This window comes from Grus americana, chromosome Z (assembly GCF_028858705.1).
Source record: "Grus americana isolate bGruAme1 chromosome Z, bGruAme1.mat, whole genome shotgun sequence".
Taxonomy (NCBI): domain Eukaryota; kingdom Metazoa; phylum Chordata; class Aves; order Gruiformes; family Gruidae; genus Grus; species Grus americana.
Window position 1 is genome coordinate 3875167 of NC_072891.1, and position 17253 is coordinate 3892419.

The 17253-nt window shown below is 40.2% G+C and overlaps 1 protein-coding gene across 4 annotated transcripts in view; it reads left to right on the top strand.

Moving 5' to 3' along the window:
• The window catches only part of SMAD2 (SMAD family member 2), a 55603-nt gene that overhangs the window by 16081 nt on the left and 22269 nt on the right, over nt 1-17253 (top strand). Inside the window, exon 1 of one of the 4 annotated variants that reach the window (XM_054810019.1) lies at nt 7142-7328. The exons of the other annotated variants lie outside the window; for them this stretch is intronic. Within the exon in view, the coding sequence (XP_054665994.1) occupies nt 7291-7328 (38 nt within the window). The 5' untranslated portion in view covers nt 7142-7290. Of the gene's footprint in view, nt 1-7141; nt 7329-17253 lie in introns of those variants that run through there. 4 annotated transcript variants of the gene reach the window in all.

Genomic DNA, 17253 nt, shown 5'->3' on the forward strand with positions numbered 1-17253 from the left:
CTATACAGAATTCTTGAGTTTCATAGTTGGCTTTTGGACTGTTGATATTATTTCACTTTGACAGCAGTAGTCTAGGTTCCCAAGAAAGAACAAATGTCAACTCAGTACTGTAATGACTTCTGGAGATTCTTGTTCTTGGATTTAGTAAGTTAATGAAACTGCTGCTTGAGACTCACTTTAATGAATGTCTCAAAGATCTGCAGATCAGCAGGGATAAATAATAAATTGCTGAATTTGAAACTTTTTTCTTCCTAGTCAGCAGGAAGTTTGAAGTGCTAAGCTGTTGAGATGCAGTTCTGATGTGACAGCTGGGCTAACTTTCCAAAGGTTCTTCTGCAGGGGGGTGTGTGTGTTTGGTTTTGTGTGTTTGGGGTTTTTTAACTAGCTTTAGATTTAAATACTGTTTAACTCAGTGTAGGTCTTCACAATTGTTATGGGATGCTACTGTTTGCAACTGTTGCATTATTCCCTCCACAGAAGTTTCAGTTGTGGTCTCACTGGTTTCTGCTTCCCTTGGAGTTTTCCAGCAAGTTTGATACAGCACTTAAGTCTAGTATACTTTTTCATCATGGAAACCCAGAGCAACTACACACCTACAAGCTCTTCTCAAAACTGAGAGCAGCTTGGACAAAAGTTAAATTAAATTGCCCTTTCAGAAATCTGCATATACTTTGTCATTGATAATCCTGCTGCAATTAGGTTTCTGTGCTGTTTAAGGTGAATACATACTAAGTGAGGCTGATACTGTGTGTACTATGGAAAAGCTGCTCATGTGGTAATTAACACAACTTCTTACGCAGACTAATAGAGGTTCTGAGAAAGCAGAAGCAAACAGATGGAGTGGGTGTTGGCATCGCACAGCAGGGGTGCTTAGCTCTTCATAAGTGGGTCAGTAATCTAGAGCAGAGGCTAAATAAGTACAGAGGTCCTTTTGACACTAGCCCTTTAAGTAATTTGTAGTTATCTTGCTGAATCCTCCCTGCAAACCAGTGGGATTCTAATCACATAATCCCTGTGTATCCTGAAACTAAATGTTGGCATGTGAGTTCACTTTTCTAAAATACATAATGAATTCTGTAGAATTAAAGATACCATCTTTATGGTCTCCCTTGCAGTTTTGATGCAAATAGAGCACAAGCAGTCAATGAAGAAACAGAGCATAAGCATCCATTTATATAAGTTGTCTTCTCATGGAGCAGTTTCTTCCTTATTAGCATGGATTGTTCTCTTGCAATAAATACTTTAACTAGCGATAGGTAAAATCCAAGCCTTTAACAAACCAGACCGTGCAGTAAATACTCAATTGGCATATTCAGTGTATCGCCGTTATTTGAAAATCTGTATTGTCACCACTGAAGTGACTTATTGGAGGACTATAAAGTAGGGAAACACAAATCACTAATTTGTGTCCCAGTATTTTGGTGTGATCAGCTGTGTGTTTTTTCTGTTTTAAAAAGAGAATAGATATGCTTCATGCTTTCTTCTTGCTGCTTTTAAAGAAAACTTACAAAATGCAGATGCTTTTGTAAAATGCCTGATAACCTCCAACTAAACTCTGTTATTAGTTGTACTAGGTTTGGGATAACGTTGACCTGGGCTGTTGTAGCTCCTGTATTTTTTAAAACTTAAAGAAAACCAAGGGAAGGGAAGCATTGAGTTTAGATTCCTTTGTGATGTCTTATGTTCCTCTACAGGAACGTAGATATCTAAAAAGTAATGCAGAACTGACTGTCCTTCCTGACCTGTAACTGGGTACATCCATAGCACTTGTTGAATTCTGTTTCCCTGCCAATATTTGGGTAATATAACAACTGTGATAGGGTCCAATCTTATATGGAGGATGAGTAGTAATAGAGATAACCTGCCTATATGGAGTACTCCCCAGGTACAACTAGTCCTCATTTGTTGCATGTTGTAACCCATTCACTCTTCCCTAGAAAATTCCAACCTGTACTGTGCTTTTGCTTACATGTTGTTGAACCCACAGAGCAGTACTCTATCTCTTCTCCTTGCTGGCAGTTTCCCTGTTCTACTGCTGACATGGTCTGCATGATGCAATGCTGAACTGAGGCATATGAGATCACTTGATGTATAGGTGCACCTTTTTTCTTCCAGTATAAGCAGGAGGATAAAGAAGAGGTGCTTCCCATCAGTCTCAGGATCTCTAGCTTTCATTCATTTTAGCTTTGCATAGTGAATGTAGTTTCCATGTATGCCCTAACAAAGGCTATTGGTAGTTGGGGCAACTAAAAGATGCATCTATAACAGTATACCTCTATTTTCTTTTTCCAAATGTTTGTGTACTCATCTCAGTACTTGTAGAAGGGTTTGCTGTATCAAACCCTTCTACAACTTCCTGATTGATAACCTAACAAACTTTCATTTGAACAGATAAAATTTTTGTTGACGTTAACAGTAGCGGTTACATTACAGTTATTACGTAAACTTGCTTTTGGTATTATGTGTGGAACAGCACTTAACGCTTGAATATTAGCTTTAGTGGGAGCTCCTGAGTTTCTGCAGAGGAAGTAAATTTTATCACCGCTTTATATGAGAGGAAACTACAGCACAAAAGCAAAGCTGGTGTTGAATGTTTATGAAAAGTGATCTGGCAGATTACTGGCTGAAGTAAGGTTTTAAGACTAACTTCCTTAAATCCCAATTCAGAGATTCTTTGCTGGAGTGCTAGTATCATGAAGTGCTTTAGAGTCTTAGGTGAAATGCAGCAGTTGTATCCAGCGCAGAGAGAAAGCTAATACTCCTGTCAAACCCTTGCTTTCTGGCCTGCTGTGCCGTTAGTTTTAGGAAGTACTATCTGAAAAATGTTTTCTCTTGCTTAACAATTCAATATGAATGTAGAAAATGTAGTCTTATCTGTGCCCTCTGCCCTTCTTGCTTAATATGAGGATAGCATCCCTGTGCTATGTTTCCTGGTTTTCAGAAGCTTTTCTTTTGCTTCCTTTTCAGCAGCCTCCTAATTCTGACTTAAGTGAGAGAGATAGTGAGAGGGGCTCAAATCCTGCCATTGGTTTTTGAAGAGTGTAGCCAATCTGTGGAATTTACAGTCAACAATTGGACTCCTGAAGTACCTAGCTTCTACATCAAATAAGAGATGAATTCTGAATTTTTGTACCATCCAGAGGCAAAGAAGAAACCCTGCAATGGGTTCCATGGTTTAGGGAATATGGAGGATTGTGAGGGAGTGTTGGGAATGCAAAGCAGACAGCTGCAAGTGAAGTGGTTGGTTGGCATTGGAATTAGGAGCTACTTACTGACCAACTTCACTAACACTGGTGTTTCTTTGAGCTTGTTAGGATGAAGTAGCAATATTTTAAAGCCAATCCTGTTATGTATCTTTCACTTCAGCCTGTAGTGAAGACTGGTAATTTCTTAAACTGCTGTCATGGAACCAATTGTGTCCTGATTCTCCTGAGGAAATAGCGTGATAGTATTTAAGGACTGCATTCAGAATACCTTCTCAAAGAAAAATATTTAAAAGGTAAAAATGTAGTAGTAAATATGGGCTGCTTCTGAAGGCAGTAATTTATTTTTGTGTGAAGCAAAAATCTACATATCCAGGAGTTTCTTCTCAATGTGAATTCTGAGCCAAAAGTCTCTAAAGAAACTATGGATTTCTCTTTTATGCTAGTGTTATTCCTTTGCTTGCTTGTCTGGCAGCCCTTTCCTCATTCCCTCCAGTGGGTTAGCACTATGGATAAGATAAGCAGGCTAGGCATAGCTTATGGCACATGTTAAAAATTTTTTCTGAGGGCTGGCTCTCTTTATTAGTTAATATAAGCCTCCATACATGGAGCTTATTAGTGCTGACCAAAGTGTCTACAAAAGAGTTAATAGCAGAAGTAAACTAGGCAAAGAAAATACCTGTTTAAAGATGGGACAATTGCCTTGGAGCTGCTATTTGAGAACAAACAAATGTTTAAAATTAGGACATTCTGATGCCTTTCTCATATAACTGAGTAAAAAGTAATTTCTAATTTAGGTGTAAAGGGGCACAGTTTTTCTTGAATATAACCTGTGCTACCAGTTAGCATGGTTTCTTTTAATTTCTTGGGAATATTTGTCAGGAAGCCAATCACATAGCTGCATGCAGTAACCTAGTTTCAGCGATGCTTTTGATCACCAGTAGAGCAGAGTTGTCAAGCTAATGTGGCTTCTAGAACAGATTGTTTTCAAGCTTTAAGATCTTTCCCCAAAATAGGTTACTTCAGAGGATAGCAATACAGAAATTCCTTTGTTCCTTCTCAGGTTAAAGCCATGGGAGATAGGTGATTGCAATGATTACTCTAGGGGAAAGGCTGTCCCTTGGAAACTGTTTTAGGAGAATTCCCAACATCTGCTGCTATGCTATGAGTGAGTTAATTGAGGACAACAGCAGGCAGTTGGATTGGCATGGTAGATCCTAAAATACCATTGCTGTCCACACAGGTGAAGTCTGTTTTCCCAGAAAACAGTACTTGGCACTGTCTGTTAGTTTATAGCAGAGTTGGGAGAATTCACTATTCAGCTTGGGGACAGACATTGATTATTAATCATAGCTTGCAAGTTGAGAACTGCTATGTATAAAGAACATCCTCAAACCATATACCATATTTCAGTTTGGATGCATTCACTTAGATGTAAATTAGTTCTATAAATGTTTGACTATAGTTGAACATCTTAAGCTTTCTAAAATAAGTATAGATATTTAAGACAGTACATCAGAATACACTAAAGCACCATTTTTATTGCTGAGATTACAGGAAGAGCATGCTTGTAAATTGCTTGTTGATAAGCTGACTCCTTTTTCTCATGACAGGATTATTGAGGATGAAGCAGAGCCCTCTTTGCTTTTACTGTTGTTGGAATTTCAATAAAAATAATGCTTTAAAACAAAGCCAGAGAGCTTTTTTTCTGCAAGTATGGCAAGAGATGGCTGAGATTTTTGGGGAGTGTTGGCCAAAATTAGCTTCAAAATCCCCTGATCATCCTTGTGATATCTGGTGCTGTAAAGGCTTTGGATGTGTTCACTGGAAAGGTGTAGCAGGAGGATCAAATTAGTCTTGCTCTTTTCAGTCCCGTAATTATGGTGGGACTTGAATGTTGTCTCTACATTCTCTGTGAAAGACCAAAGGATGTTCTTGGTGCTTGCAAAGCATATTGTGCAGTCTCTGGCCTCTGCAAGGCAGTAAGGACAGAATGATGGTGTGCTTTGCAGTGGCTTCCTGTTGTGTGTGACATCTTTTGGCCCTGTGCGTGCATACTCCTCTGGCAGCTTGCTGTGTAGCTTCCTGACTTCCTCTTAGCAAATGGTGTTGTGCAGCCTGAATTTCAAGCCTAGAAAACAGCCAAGCAGCTGCTTGCCAGGTGACTAGAGTCCACCTGCAGTGCCAGAATGTAAAATGAGAAAAGATGATCCTGCAAGAGAAAGTCTGTTATTGCTGAAAGTGGCGAGTGCAAAGCAGTTGACTTTAGGAGTCTTTTTCTGATATTTTGCAGTGTCTTCTAATCTGTGTTGAGAGTTTCTGTCAAAATCTTTTGCTGACAGCTTTCAGCTGGTGCATGTTCTGTGGTGCTGTATTGTGCAGTCTGGATTAGTGTGGAGAGGGAAAACAAGAGTGCTCTTGGAGATTACACTAATTTCCTTGGAGCCTTTCTCAGAGCTGGGGTGATAGAAGCTGGCACCTGGTTTTCCAAGACCATCTACTGCCCAAAGATAAGTGTGTACAGTTCTTATGAGCTTTTCTGAAGGTCCAGGATGATGGGGTTATAGGCAGAAGGATGCTGGCCCTATTTACATATGTGTAAAATGACATGTTCAAACTCTAGGTTGTAGAAAACCTTCAGATGCTGCGTGGACATGTAATGGGAAATAAAAATTCATGTCAAGTTTGACTTTAAGTCTCTATGAAACTTAATTTCTCAACTTGAGGTTAGTGGTCAGTAGGACAGTGTTGGTGACATTACCTGCATCTGTTTGAAAAGTACTCCTATGCATTTCCTTTAACTACAAAACTATCTTAAATCAGTTCAGTGTTTTATCACAAAACTAAACTTAAAACTTATATAACTAGTGGTCACTCACAAATTTCTCAATTTCTTTTAAGCTGGTGAAAGAAAAATAAATCTGTTCAGGCAAACTAACCACATGGAAATATCAGCTTGTCTGGCATTAATATTCCTGAATTATGTATTTTTTTAAAATGCTTACTCAGTGAAGGAGCTGGATAACTGTTGTGCTTGTCTTCAGAAACTGACTTTATTTAAAGGCCTTTTTGAAGCTTTGTTATGAAAACAGTGCTTGAAGCATTTCTTTTGTGAACTGTCTTGAGGACCTGTTTATTGAGAGGAGCCATCATGGATAGGGGTGTGACAGTGCAATGGTCAAAGCAGAGTAAGCCAAGAAATTAAATACTGTCATTCCCTCTTTCCGTAACCCTTTCTACATAACTTCCACGTTATAGCCTACAGTTAAATTTTGTTTACTTTCTCCCATTTGATTCGTAGCATCAATGTATTTGATATGTAGAATAGGATGCAGGATTAATATGAGCATAAGAGAATGCTTTTTTCCGAATAGCCTAATTTTCCTCTACCTATGCTTCCTACTTGAATGGCCACTTAGCAGCAAGAGCTCATTCCTGATAATCTGTATACAGAACAGTGTATGTGCATCAGTTGGGCACTGCCCAGACGCCACCTATTACAGCAGCTGGGGCCTTGCTGTTCTGTAGGTAAGTCATTCTTTTAGAAGATAAGTTTGGAAACTTAAGTTTTCTAGCCTTCTAACACAGTATTGATTGAAATTAAGAATAGTGGTTGTGTTCAAGTGTAATTGAGGGAGGTTTTATTAAAAATAGTAAAACCTAACTGTTAAATCAGTTTGCACAGCTGTGGCTGATGTTGAGCACTGAATTGGTGTAATTAAGGTTAAGCTTTAATGTAGACATAGTTCAGGTTACTGCATCTTATAATATTGATGTCATCCTGAAAAAGGAAGTCATAAAGTATTAAACAAAGAAAGTTAGGGCTGCCAGTTTTAAGCTCATGCAATTCAGGAAGCCATGTGACTTACCCACATAATTTGTTACAGAGTTGGTATGCCAAGCAGAAAGTATTGGTGTGTCATTTGAGGTAGGTCAACGTGTAAAAATATAAATGTGCAAGATCTTTAGCCAATAGAAAAATGCTGTATAGTTCAAAGGAGCTTGCCTTTTGAGTCAGGAGGAAAAATTGTTGAATTTGGGAGACTATATTGTATCCTATCTGGAGCACTGGATAAAGGCTCGGGGGATGTGGATTCTGGCCTTGACTGTGCTGCTTTTTCCCAGGTAACCTTACAGGTTTTTAATTTGCTGACATTTTTCAGTCTATAAATTGAGACGACTTTTTGTAAGGTGAGTGATAATGCCACCTCTTCATCTCAACGGTATAAGCTGTATTATTTGATTAGGAAGTGTAAGTTTAAGGCATTGTTCCCATTGGAGCATCAGTGGTGTGGAAAGCAAATTTGGGGTGATGAGTTGTTGGAGTTTGTGAAAGTTCTTTAAGCTACTGTTGCTCCTCATTAGGATTGCCTTAATGGTAAGAAGCAGGAAGAGTTGGAATCAAAAATGAGTGTTAAAGCTTGCTTCATTTTTGTATGCCACTAATTGTTTGTTAGGTTAACAACTGATGCTGGGATTGTTGAATTTTAAGAAAATGAAAAATAGCTACTTGTGATTACTTTAGTGACTTATCTGCTCAGTGGGTCCCGGTACAAAGCTCAAACTAGGAAGAATAATATCTGTATCTGACACTTCATGCTACCATTAAGAAGACATGTTGGTCACTCAAGAAAAATGTTAACTGTGCTTTATTGCCAATATCGAGCCCCAAGTTATCTCATAAATAGTACTTATTTTTCTTCCAATAAAGGAATCAGGGCTTTAGTCAGCCCAAGTCAGTGCTAAACTATTCCCTGGCTTACTATGGTAATTAGTGTCTTTTTAGCAGGCCAGCTATTCAGTGTGGCAAAGATACCTCTCCTCATCATATTCTTCTTTTGTAGAAGTCGGCCAATTTAGTCGTCTTGGTACTGTAACAAAACACCTGAGCGCTGGTTTTTACTAGTGTGAATGTTTTATGACAACCAGAACAATTTTACAGGAAGAACTTCCTAATCATGTAGCTCAGGCTGTTAGTCTAGGAAGAATTTATAGGATAAACAACATACTGCAGTTCTTTTACTACTGCAGCTTTGAACAAAAATAGCTGGTTAGCAGGGTCCCTACTGATTTATTCCTGCTTGTAATCTACACCTGCTAATTTAATAAAAATAATTTCCCATGTCTTGTTTACTACTTCTTTCCGTTCACTTACTCTGACTCAGTTGCAGTGCTGATTGGTGGAAAACTTCTAAAATTTACTGTATACAATGCTGTAGTCTCACCATGAACAGCTTTCGTTGGGCTTCTGTCATGCTGCATTGTTTGAAGCAGACCGGCAGGAATCAAGAGAACAATCGGGAGCTGGAGTAAGTTCACATCTCGCTGCATATGCTTCAAAATTGGCAGAACAACAATGAGATTGGGGAAATCCCCTTGAACAAGTGCTGCACAGTAATCTGACTTCAGCGTTTGTTCAGAAAAGATCCCCCAAATTGTGGCTTTTTATTCTGAAATGTACAAGCATGTTTCAGTAGGTCAAGAATTGAAAGTCTTCATTTAGAGTCTTTGCCCATAATGGTAGGTAAAGTAACCATTTCTTCAGATGCTTGGGTTATCTTTCATTAGGTACTGCATAGAGAAAAGCCTGATGCAGAAACAGCAAATGAGTTTTGCTTAAATGCAGAATTTCAAAGTTACTGTTTGGTTGAATTAGTGAGTAACATCCCAGAACTGATCTTCACTTCCTCTTACTTTTGTGGGAGGCTTCAAGCCAAGTTCCTCTGATATTTGAAATAATTTTAACTCATGCTGCAGTTCTGAAATTTTGAACATAAAGGCTGATATCAACTGATGTGGAATCTTGCAGTTTTGTGATATGGAGAGTCATGTTTGAAATGGTGTTTGACTCTTGAGTGTTTGGTTGAAAAAGTCTTTTCAATAGGTAACTCAAAGGACTTATCTACATTTTCCAAGGGTGCCTTATGAACCTTGCTGTGCTTGTGTAAGCCTACAGCAGCACATTCTCCAATCACCAAAGCTTACTGATAGTTCTTTACTGTCCTTCTGCAATAAATCTCCCCTTCTCTTATAGTGAGGGGAACTTGACTATCAACAGCCATATCAGGGAAAGAATTCAATTGTGTCCATTCCAATGAATTTCACAAAGCTAATAATGAAAATACCTTTTTATTCCTTTGTATTTAAATTAGGAGTGTCTGATGTTATGCTTGTGCCCCATGTACCTATCCTGCAGGCTGATGCTTGTCTGAGAACAGTTAGTAACCAAAAAGCAATGTTTTGCTGTCCCCTGTATGTCTCAATTAGATGAATATAGGTGGAGAACAGAAGGCAAAAACAACTTTTGCCTGTTGCAAACTGCATTGGTGGCAGCTATTTTAAAAATGCTGTAATAGTCTGATAGGAGGACATTTTTATTGGAGCCCAGTGTCAGCATGTTTGTTCATCACATGGGAACCCTTTGATGTTTTGTCCAATAACCACAGACATTCCAAGAAGGATTTAAGCAGCTCTCCTAGCAGCAAGAAGCCACACGACCGTTTGAGTGCTAATGTTCCTCAAGCCTTTGAAACTCTCATCTCTTTGGCTGCAATAGGATACAGGACGAGCAGGGCAACTGCCACCTCAGCAGAGGGCAGATGGTGGTAGGTCAGGGTTGACTCCTGTTGAGTGGAGCGAGGAGAAGAAACTCTTGGTTGTCCTGGGAAAGTGCTTTAACTGTTAAGCAATTGCATGTGAGGCAAGAGCACTTGTGGGCATCGTCTTGAGATGCGTGTTCTGGGTGTGGATCGTGAGCAAGATGCCGAAGACTTCAGGACTCATCTGTGATCTTAACACCTCTTATCTGTCTAGCTCTAGGCAGTGAAGCTCAGGGAATAGATTTTGATCCTTGTTCTAAGGGTGCCCCCTGCATACTCAGGTGTTCTGTTGATAGTATCTAATGTGGGGTCCCATATTCTGTTCTGGGCCTGAGGAGAGCAAAGACCTGTAGTTACCTCAGCCATTAAGTTGCTTTCTTGATTTTTGCCTTTGCTAAGCACTTAAGGCAATATAATATCTCAGGAAACATGCTAAGTTAATTTTAAAAATAAAATACTGCTTTTTTTGTATCTGAACACTGAAACTCTTCAAGCCTTTTTATGGCTTCCTTGCTAGTTGTGAATCTTCTTAAATATTTCTTATAAAATGTGGGCATTGCTGTGAGTAGCAACATTGACATAATTTTTGTATTTACATATTTATCAAAATGGTGTAACAGTCACAGCACAAGTACCATTCAGTTCTCTTCCCCAATACATTGCTTGGGGAAGCTTCCTCTATGGCCCAAACCTTAACTTGAAATGAAGTATCTTATAGGAAACACTGCATGCCTTAGTTATATAGTACTTCATGTTTCTCTGAATTTTCATATCCTTCACTTTTAGAGATAGTCTCTTGTTTGGACATGGATCAAGTTCAATGTATTCTTTCACCAATTTTCCACTAGGTATGCATGGCTTGGGCCCCCTGCAACAGGGGTCTTTCTGGGTGTAGTACCTTCCCTGCATTGAGCACTTATATATGTAGTAATATCCTGTGTTCATTTGTCTTCCTGGGTTTCTTAAGATGGGTGTGTAATTCATAGGGAGAGCCATCCAGACGCAGCTTCAGTTTGAAATGAGGTATTAAAAGCTCCTGTAACTCTTGTTCTGAGTAATCTTTTTGCCAAGTTAGCATATTTTTCAAGGAACACGGACAAGATAAATGTCTTGCAGAGCTAATCCCTCCCCCTCACTACCCCAAATACCCACTAGTTTGAGAAGGTTAATAAAAATGCCATATATTTTTTTCAGCTGTCCATCAGTTGCAAAACAGCCCACTCATGCAGTAGCATCAGCCGCTCACCCACTTGTAGCATGATGGACTACTTGAGAAATTATTTGACTTAGCTCTTGGTAGCTGTACCTGTTAGCTTGTGGGAAAAGCTTTCACCGCACCTACTATGACTAATAGTGGTTAGGGAACTTGAGATAAAGGTCATTTTTTAATGTCTGTCTGGAGCTAGTCCTGAAATGTGTATGCCAAGCTCTGTTTATGTCTTTTGAAAGTATGATCTTGTATGAGATTGCTGTCTGTTGTTAACAAACCAATTTGTTGTGGATAGATCAGCCAGTATTGTGATGGATGTGTCTCCCTACAAAGATACTTTATCCTTTGATACTTCTGATTCTCTTCAGGTCTGTTAAACATGATAGAGCGTTATTCTGTGAAACTCAGCCGGGTCTCACCCTAACCCATGGCATGATATTGCTTACTAATACAAGACAGAAAAAAAGGAAAAAGTAACCACATGTGGTGTGAAATGAAATTGAGATGAATCTGTTAGGTTGTTCATTGCTTATGTAACTTGTAAGTAAAAGCTATTTAACAGCTTGACACTGCTCCTGGTCTGGAAGACCATGCTAGTCATCTGTCTCTTTTAGTTGGAGCATTTCAGTGGTAATTTAAATATTAGAAAGGAGTTGCTTGATCAACTGTTTTCATAGGCATGGTATAATGAGAGTGGAGGACAGATGGTGATTTCTCAGCTAGATCGAGTTGTTGAACATACTTGCTTCATAGCTGCCTGCTACATGATGTGGTGCAATGTCTCATAGCTACTTGGAGCTCTGTTTCTTTTCCTAAATGGACATTTTTGGAGTGTGTATTCCTGGTTATGCTTCCTTTACTCTGATAAGAGTTTTGATCCTTTATTTCTTTCAGGAGGTGGTGGTCTTGTGTTCTCTGGAAAGCTTTTGTCAGAAAGCCCGAAAACATTTTACAGTGTAGTGTCGTTCTCGGATGAAATACCGATAACTTACCTTCAACACTAGTTCTCAGACATGTAATGAACACGGTACTTTCAGCTATGGTAGCTTCAAACCTGCAAACCTTTACCCTAGTTTAAGCGCCATAGTTACATTTCTAAAGATACTGTGAGAAACTGCAAAATAATACAGCAATCAGAAAGCCTTTATTGGCTATAATAGTGCAACAAATGAAAGCAGTGTAGGAATTCCAAGTTATCATTTCAAGAAGACTATCTTAAAGTACAAACATCCATGTCCTCAGAGCTTGTGGGTTCACGTGATGGTCTTTTTTCCTTTGTTGGAAAAAATTTTCCCTTCTGTCTGGTTAGCCTCTGGGGAGCTCCCATTGTGAATGTTGTTATACATCTGTCATCCTCACTAGATGATCTAGAAGTCACTGGTTTGGATGGCTTTTCTTGAACATGTGACTGAGGGGAGTAAATCTGTGATGTGGTTCATCTTATCTCCAGTAAGACAGCTTTGGAGTGAGATACAAATTGCAGCTGCTGAAAGCTGTGGTGTTATGTTGAGAGTAGGGAACTGTAGAACGAGTTTCCCAGCAAAGCTCTTAGCTCATGATTTCCATAGGCTGTGTTTGCATGCTCCCTGTCTTCAGTCTCTGAGCGTGAGACTTGTGGCCAGCTCCCTGCTGACTCTTGAGTGAGGGGGAGCTGTATTGCATGCCTTTTATTTCTCAGTCCTGAACACCATCTCTCTCCTGCTTGACCTTCTCATTTAGAAGCTTAGAAGTTTGCAGGCTGCTCTCCACCTGACTTTGAACAGAGGGTAAAGACTCTTTGATAGGATCTGCATCTGAACAGACCATATGGACAAGAAATGAAATAAATGTTTTACTTCTGCTTGGTTTCCATGGCATCCTGGAAAAATTGCTCTTGAACTTTGAGGTGCTATCCTTCTAGCATCTCCTAGCATTGAGAGAAAAATAAAGGTAACGTTGATTGTTGTTGGCTGCTTTATTATTTTGTCTGACAGCACTGGGCTAGCATGTCAAGATTTGGGAGAAGAGAGGAGGGTGAAGTGCTTAGAAGAGGCCCGCATTGTATCTGTATTTTTGCCTTTGTATGCAGTTTGTAGCACATGCAACCAAGAAGAAATGTGCCTTTAGAAAAGGCAACAGAAGCATATGCTGTTCATCAAGATGACTTGTTGGCCTGGCACTCTGCAAAACTGGAAGAAACTAGCTACTGGCCCTGAAATAAGCAATGGGTGGCTCAGATGTTAGGCTTTAACAGAGTATCTTTTGTACCTCACGTTCCACATTTACATCCCCTGTGGACATCCTTAAAGTTTAAGCTGAAGTAAATGGGAGTTGTTCAATGACTTTTTTCTTTTCCCACAGTGTTAGAGGTTAATTGTATCCTGTGCCTCCTGCTTTTCTAGCTATTTTGATGTGTTAATTTTTAGCATACATCCATTTATAAAGAAGGTTACTTAAGTCATTTTCCTCACTTCAGATGCTGCATTTTGTATTTGATGTAATGATTTTGAATGTACTGTATAGAATTCTGTGTAAACTTTTTTGTAAAATGGTTCTGATTATGAGAAGTTGTATAATGGTTTGTGGTTTATATTCTACTAAATATGCACATACTTAAACATTTCTTGATGTAGTGTGTATGTGGGGAGGAGGGAGGCAGGAAGAGAAGGTGCAGTTACTGTTTTGAGCTAGTAATATTTGTGTTGCATATGCTTGAAGAAAAAAGGTCTGCTTTTGGATTCTGGGGGAGAGGGAAAACCAAGCTTTTTCTCTTATGTATATAAGACCAATTGCTTAAAAGTAAATCTAAGGGGTTAGAGACACTTGGGGAAGCACTCATAATTGTGGGAGCTGAGCACCCCAGCTGCCAGTTTTACTGTTTTGTTCAGTTTGTGCTGAGAGAGAAACCTGTCCTTTCAGTTCTGTAAGAGCTTTCTTTTCTGGAGTCCAGGGCTCTTTTAGACATTACTTGATATCCTTTTCCTAGACTTAACAGGCTCTGTTTCTCCTTTGAAGAATGGGAAAAATCTGTTAACAAACTAACTGTCTACCTGTACTTATTACGTGTAAATATCCATTTACTATGGTTGCTAACACTACCCTTTAACAGAACTTTCCTAGGGGTCTGCTTTTTTACCTCAGTGATTATCACAGAATGGTCTCCATTGAAGAGTCTTGTCCAGCTCCCCTTAAGGATGAGTGCCACTGATACCTGTAAATAATTTTTAAAAAGTCACACTTGTGCTTTTTAATCAGCATTGGTCAAGTTACTAGCTCATCCCACTAGTAGGTGCTTAGAAGAAAAATCATTATTTCATTCTGAATTACTGAATCTTTAAATTTTCTCTTGCAAGAAAATCAGATCAGGACCTCTGTGCTACTTCACATCCTTCACAAGCAGAAATGAACTGCTGTAGCTTCGAGTCATGCCATTTAATGCATGTGTATGCCTGATTATGTGCATTTAAGTGAGTAGATGACATTTTGTCACTGTAATATGTGATGATGGAGATGCAGGTAAAAAGATTGGTCAGTTCTGCAGGGATGCAAAATGATGTAGGATTCAAAGAGTAGGGTAGTAGTTATTTCATGCAAGTAACTTAACATTTGCATTGTTATTGCTGATCTCTAATGTTTTATAAGTGAGCATAGTGCAAATAACCTTTCCCCTGCCACCCCTAGCATGGGGAGAATAAACCATGAGCAACATACATTTTGGTAGTTGAGACACTTAGGCCAGCCAAATTAGCTTTTGTTCAGACAACTGGCTGTACAGCTAGCTGAGGTGCTGTTTGCAAATACAGGTAGTATAATTAGGATTACTACTGGCTGGTACATAGACATTTTAGGCTGTAGTAGGGAGAAATGCTAATTGCCAGCATACAGAAAGGACTGTCAAGTCAGAATATAAAAGCAGCTACATATACTCTTTTTGAAACTCAGAATTAAGGAAACCATGATCAGGCAGATCTTGACTCATCTGTATTAGACTGAAGTCTTTCAAATCAGTTTCTTGTCACTGTTGTCTTTGAGACCCTCTCTGAGCTAGTCTCAAGAGTTTGGTATATCTCCCTCCAAGCTTAATGGGTTCTTGAACCACAGTTGCTGTAAGAAAATGGGATTCCATAAATCTAGTGACGGTTTCTTACTGCTGTAACTCCCTGTAGTGGGTTGACCCTGGCTGGAGGCCAGGTACCCACCAGAGCCGCTCTCTCACTCCCCTCATTCACCAAACAGGGGAGAAAAGGCATAACGAAATGCTTGTAGGTCGAGATAAGGACAGTATGGAGTGATCACTCACTAATTGTTGTCACAAGCAAAACAGACCAAACTTAGAGAGGGAATTCATCTAATTTATTACTAGGCAAAACAGAGTAGAGGAATGAGAAAATAAAATCAACTCTTAAAACACTTCCCCCCACCCCTCCCATCTTCCCGGGCTCAACTTCACTCCCGGCTTCAACCTTCCCCCCCTCAGCGGCACAGGGGGATGGGGAATGGGGGTTGCGGTCAGTTCATCTCACGGTGTTTCTGCCGCTTCTTCATCCTCAGGGGGAGGACTCCTCACACTCTGCCCCTGCTCCAGCCTGGGGTCCCTCTCACGGGGTGCGGACCTTCAGGAGCAAACTGCTCCAGCGTGGGTCCCCCACGGGGTCACAAGTCCTGCCAGCAAACCTGCCCTGGTGTGGGCTCCCCTCTTCACGGGTCCACCGGTCTGGCCTGGAACTTGCTCCAGCGTGGGCTTCCCACAGGCCGCAGCCTCCTTCAGGTGCCTCCACCTGCTCCGGCGTGGGGTCCTCCACGGGCTGCAGGTGGAATCTCTACATCCCCTCACCCTTCCTCCATGGGCTGCAGGGGGACAGCCTGCTTCACCATGGCCTTCACCAGGGGCTGCAGGGGGATCTCTGCTCTGGCGCCTGGAGCACTTCCTGCCCCTCCTTCTGCACTGACCTGGGTGTCTGCAGAGTTTCTTACATCTTCTCACTCCTCTCTCTGGCTGCAAAAGCTCTCTCTCTAAGTGTTTTTCTTCTTCTTAAATATGTTATATCACAGAGGCGCTGATTGGCTTGGCCTTGGCCAGCGGCGGGCCCGTCTTAGAGCCGGCTGGCATTGGCTCTGTCAGACACAGGGGGAGCTTCAGCAGCTTCTCACAGAAGCCACCCCTGTAGCCCCCCGGCTACCAAAACCTTGCCATGCAAACCCAACACACTCCATTTCGGATAGCTTGGTGTAGCTCTGGAAGCAACTTCTGTGCCCCCTTTCTGCCCCCTTAACAAAATATCAGTCAAGGTAGTAAGGCCTATAAATGTTAGGGTGGTATAAAGGTGTTTGTGTGCCTGTGCCAAGTAACTTCTCCAGTTCAAGTGAAAACCTGATCTTTTCTGTTGCTGCATTTTTCTTGTTTAGTCTTTGAGTGAAAGCATTAGTGAAAAAAAAAGTCAGTCTCACATCAGTAGGGAAGACTTTCCATGAGAATTCTAGAACTTGAAAACTAACTTTCATTCTTGTTTCCCATTTTAAAATGGATAAATGGGGTACTATCACAGTTTACTGAAATTATTTTTCATTTCAGTCACAGTTCCAGCACTGCAAATGCATCAGAACATAGGGACAAACAGATTAGATTCAGTGAAGAAAGGCTCATGATTATAAGATGCAGGAGAAAGACAAATGGAGAAGATTGCCTTGAATATGGACTTGCACACCTGTTAGTGGCTGTAGATTCTGAAAGATATGAATGATTGAGGAAAAATGTTAGGGGTTCAGTGTAATACTTCACAAATAAACAAGTTAAATGTCCAAGACCATTCTCTAATGATTCCTATATAATATGGGCTTTGACCAGTGTGACACAGTTTGCATTTCAGATTTTATTGGTAATCTTTCTAGTGCTACCACTTCGGGTAAAGAGGAGGCTGCCAATTGAACTCTGTGCCTTTTAGCTCCTTTAGAGCTGTTCCACTTCTTTGCAAGACTTTGAAGAAGAAAGTGGAATTGTAGTTATATATGAATAGCGACAAAATTTAACAACTGGAGATTCTGGTACTTCACATGTAAATATCTTTGAAGTGGATCTGCCTGCCTTCATCTGATGATGTACTTGTTGCAAGCACTTTATTTAGTACAAAAAGTAGCCAGAGCATGCAGCATTGCCAGTACTTCCAGTACCTAAAGAGGCCTACAAGAACACTGGAGAGGGACTGTTTACAAGGGTATGGAGTGATAGGACAAGTGGTAATGGCCTTAAGCTGAAGGAGGGGAG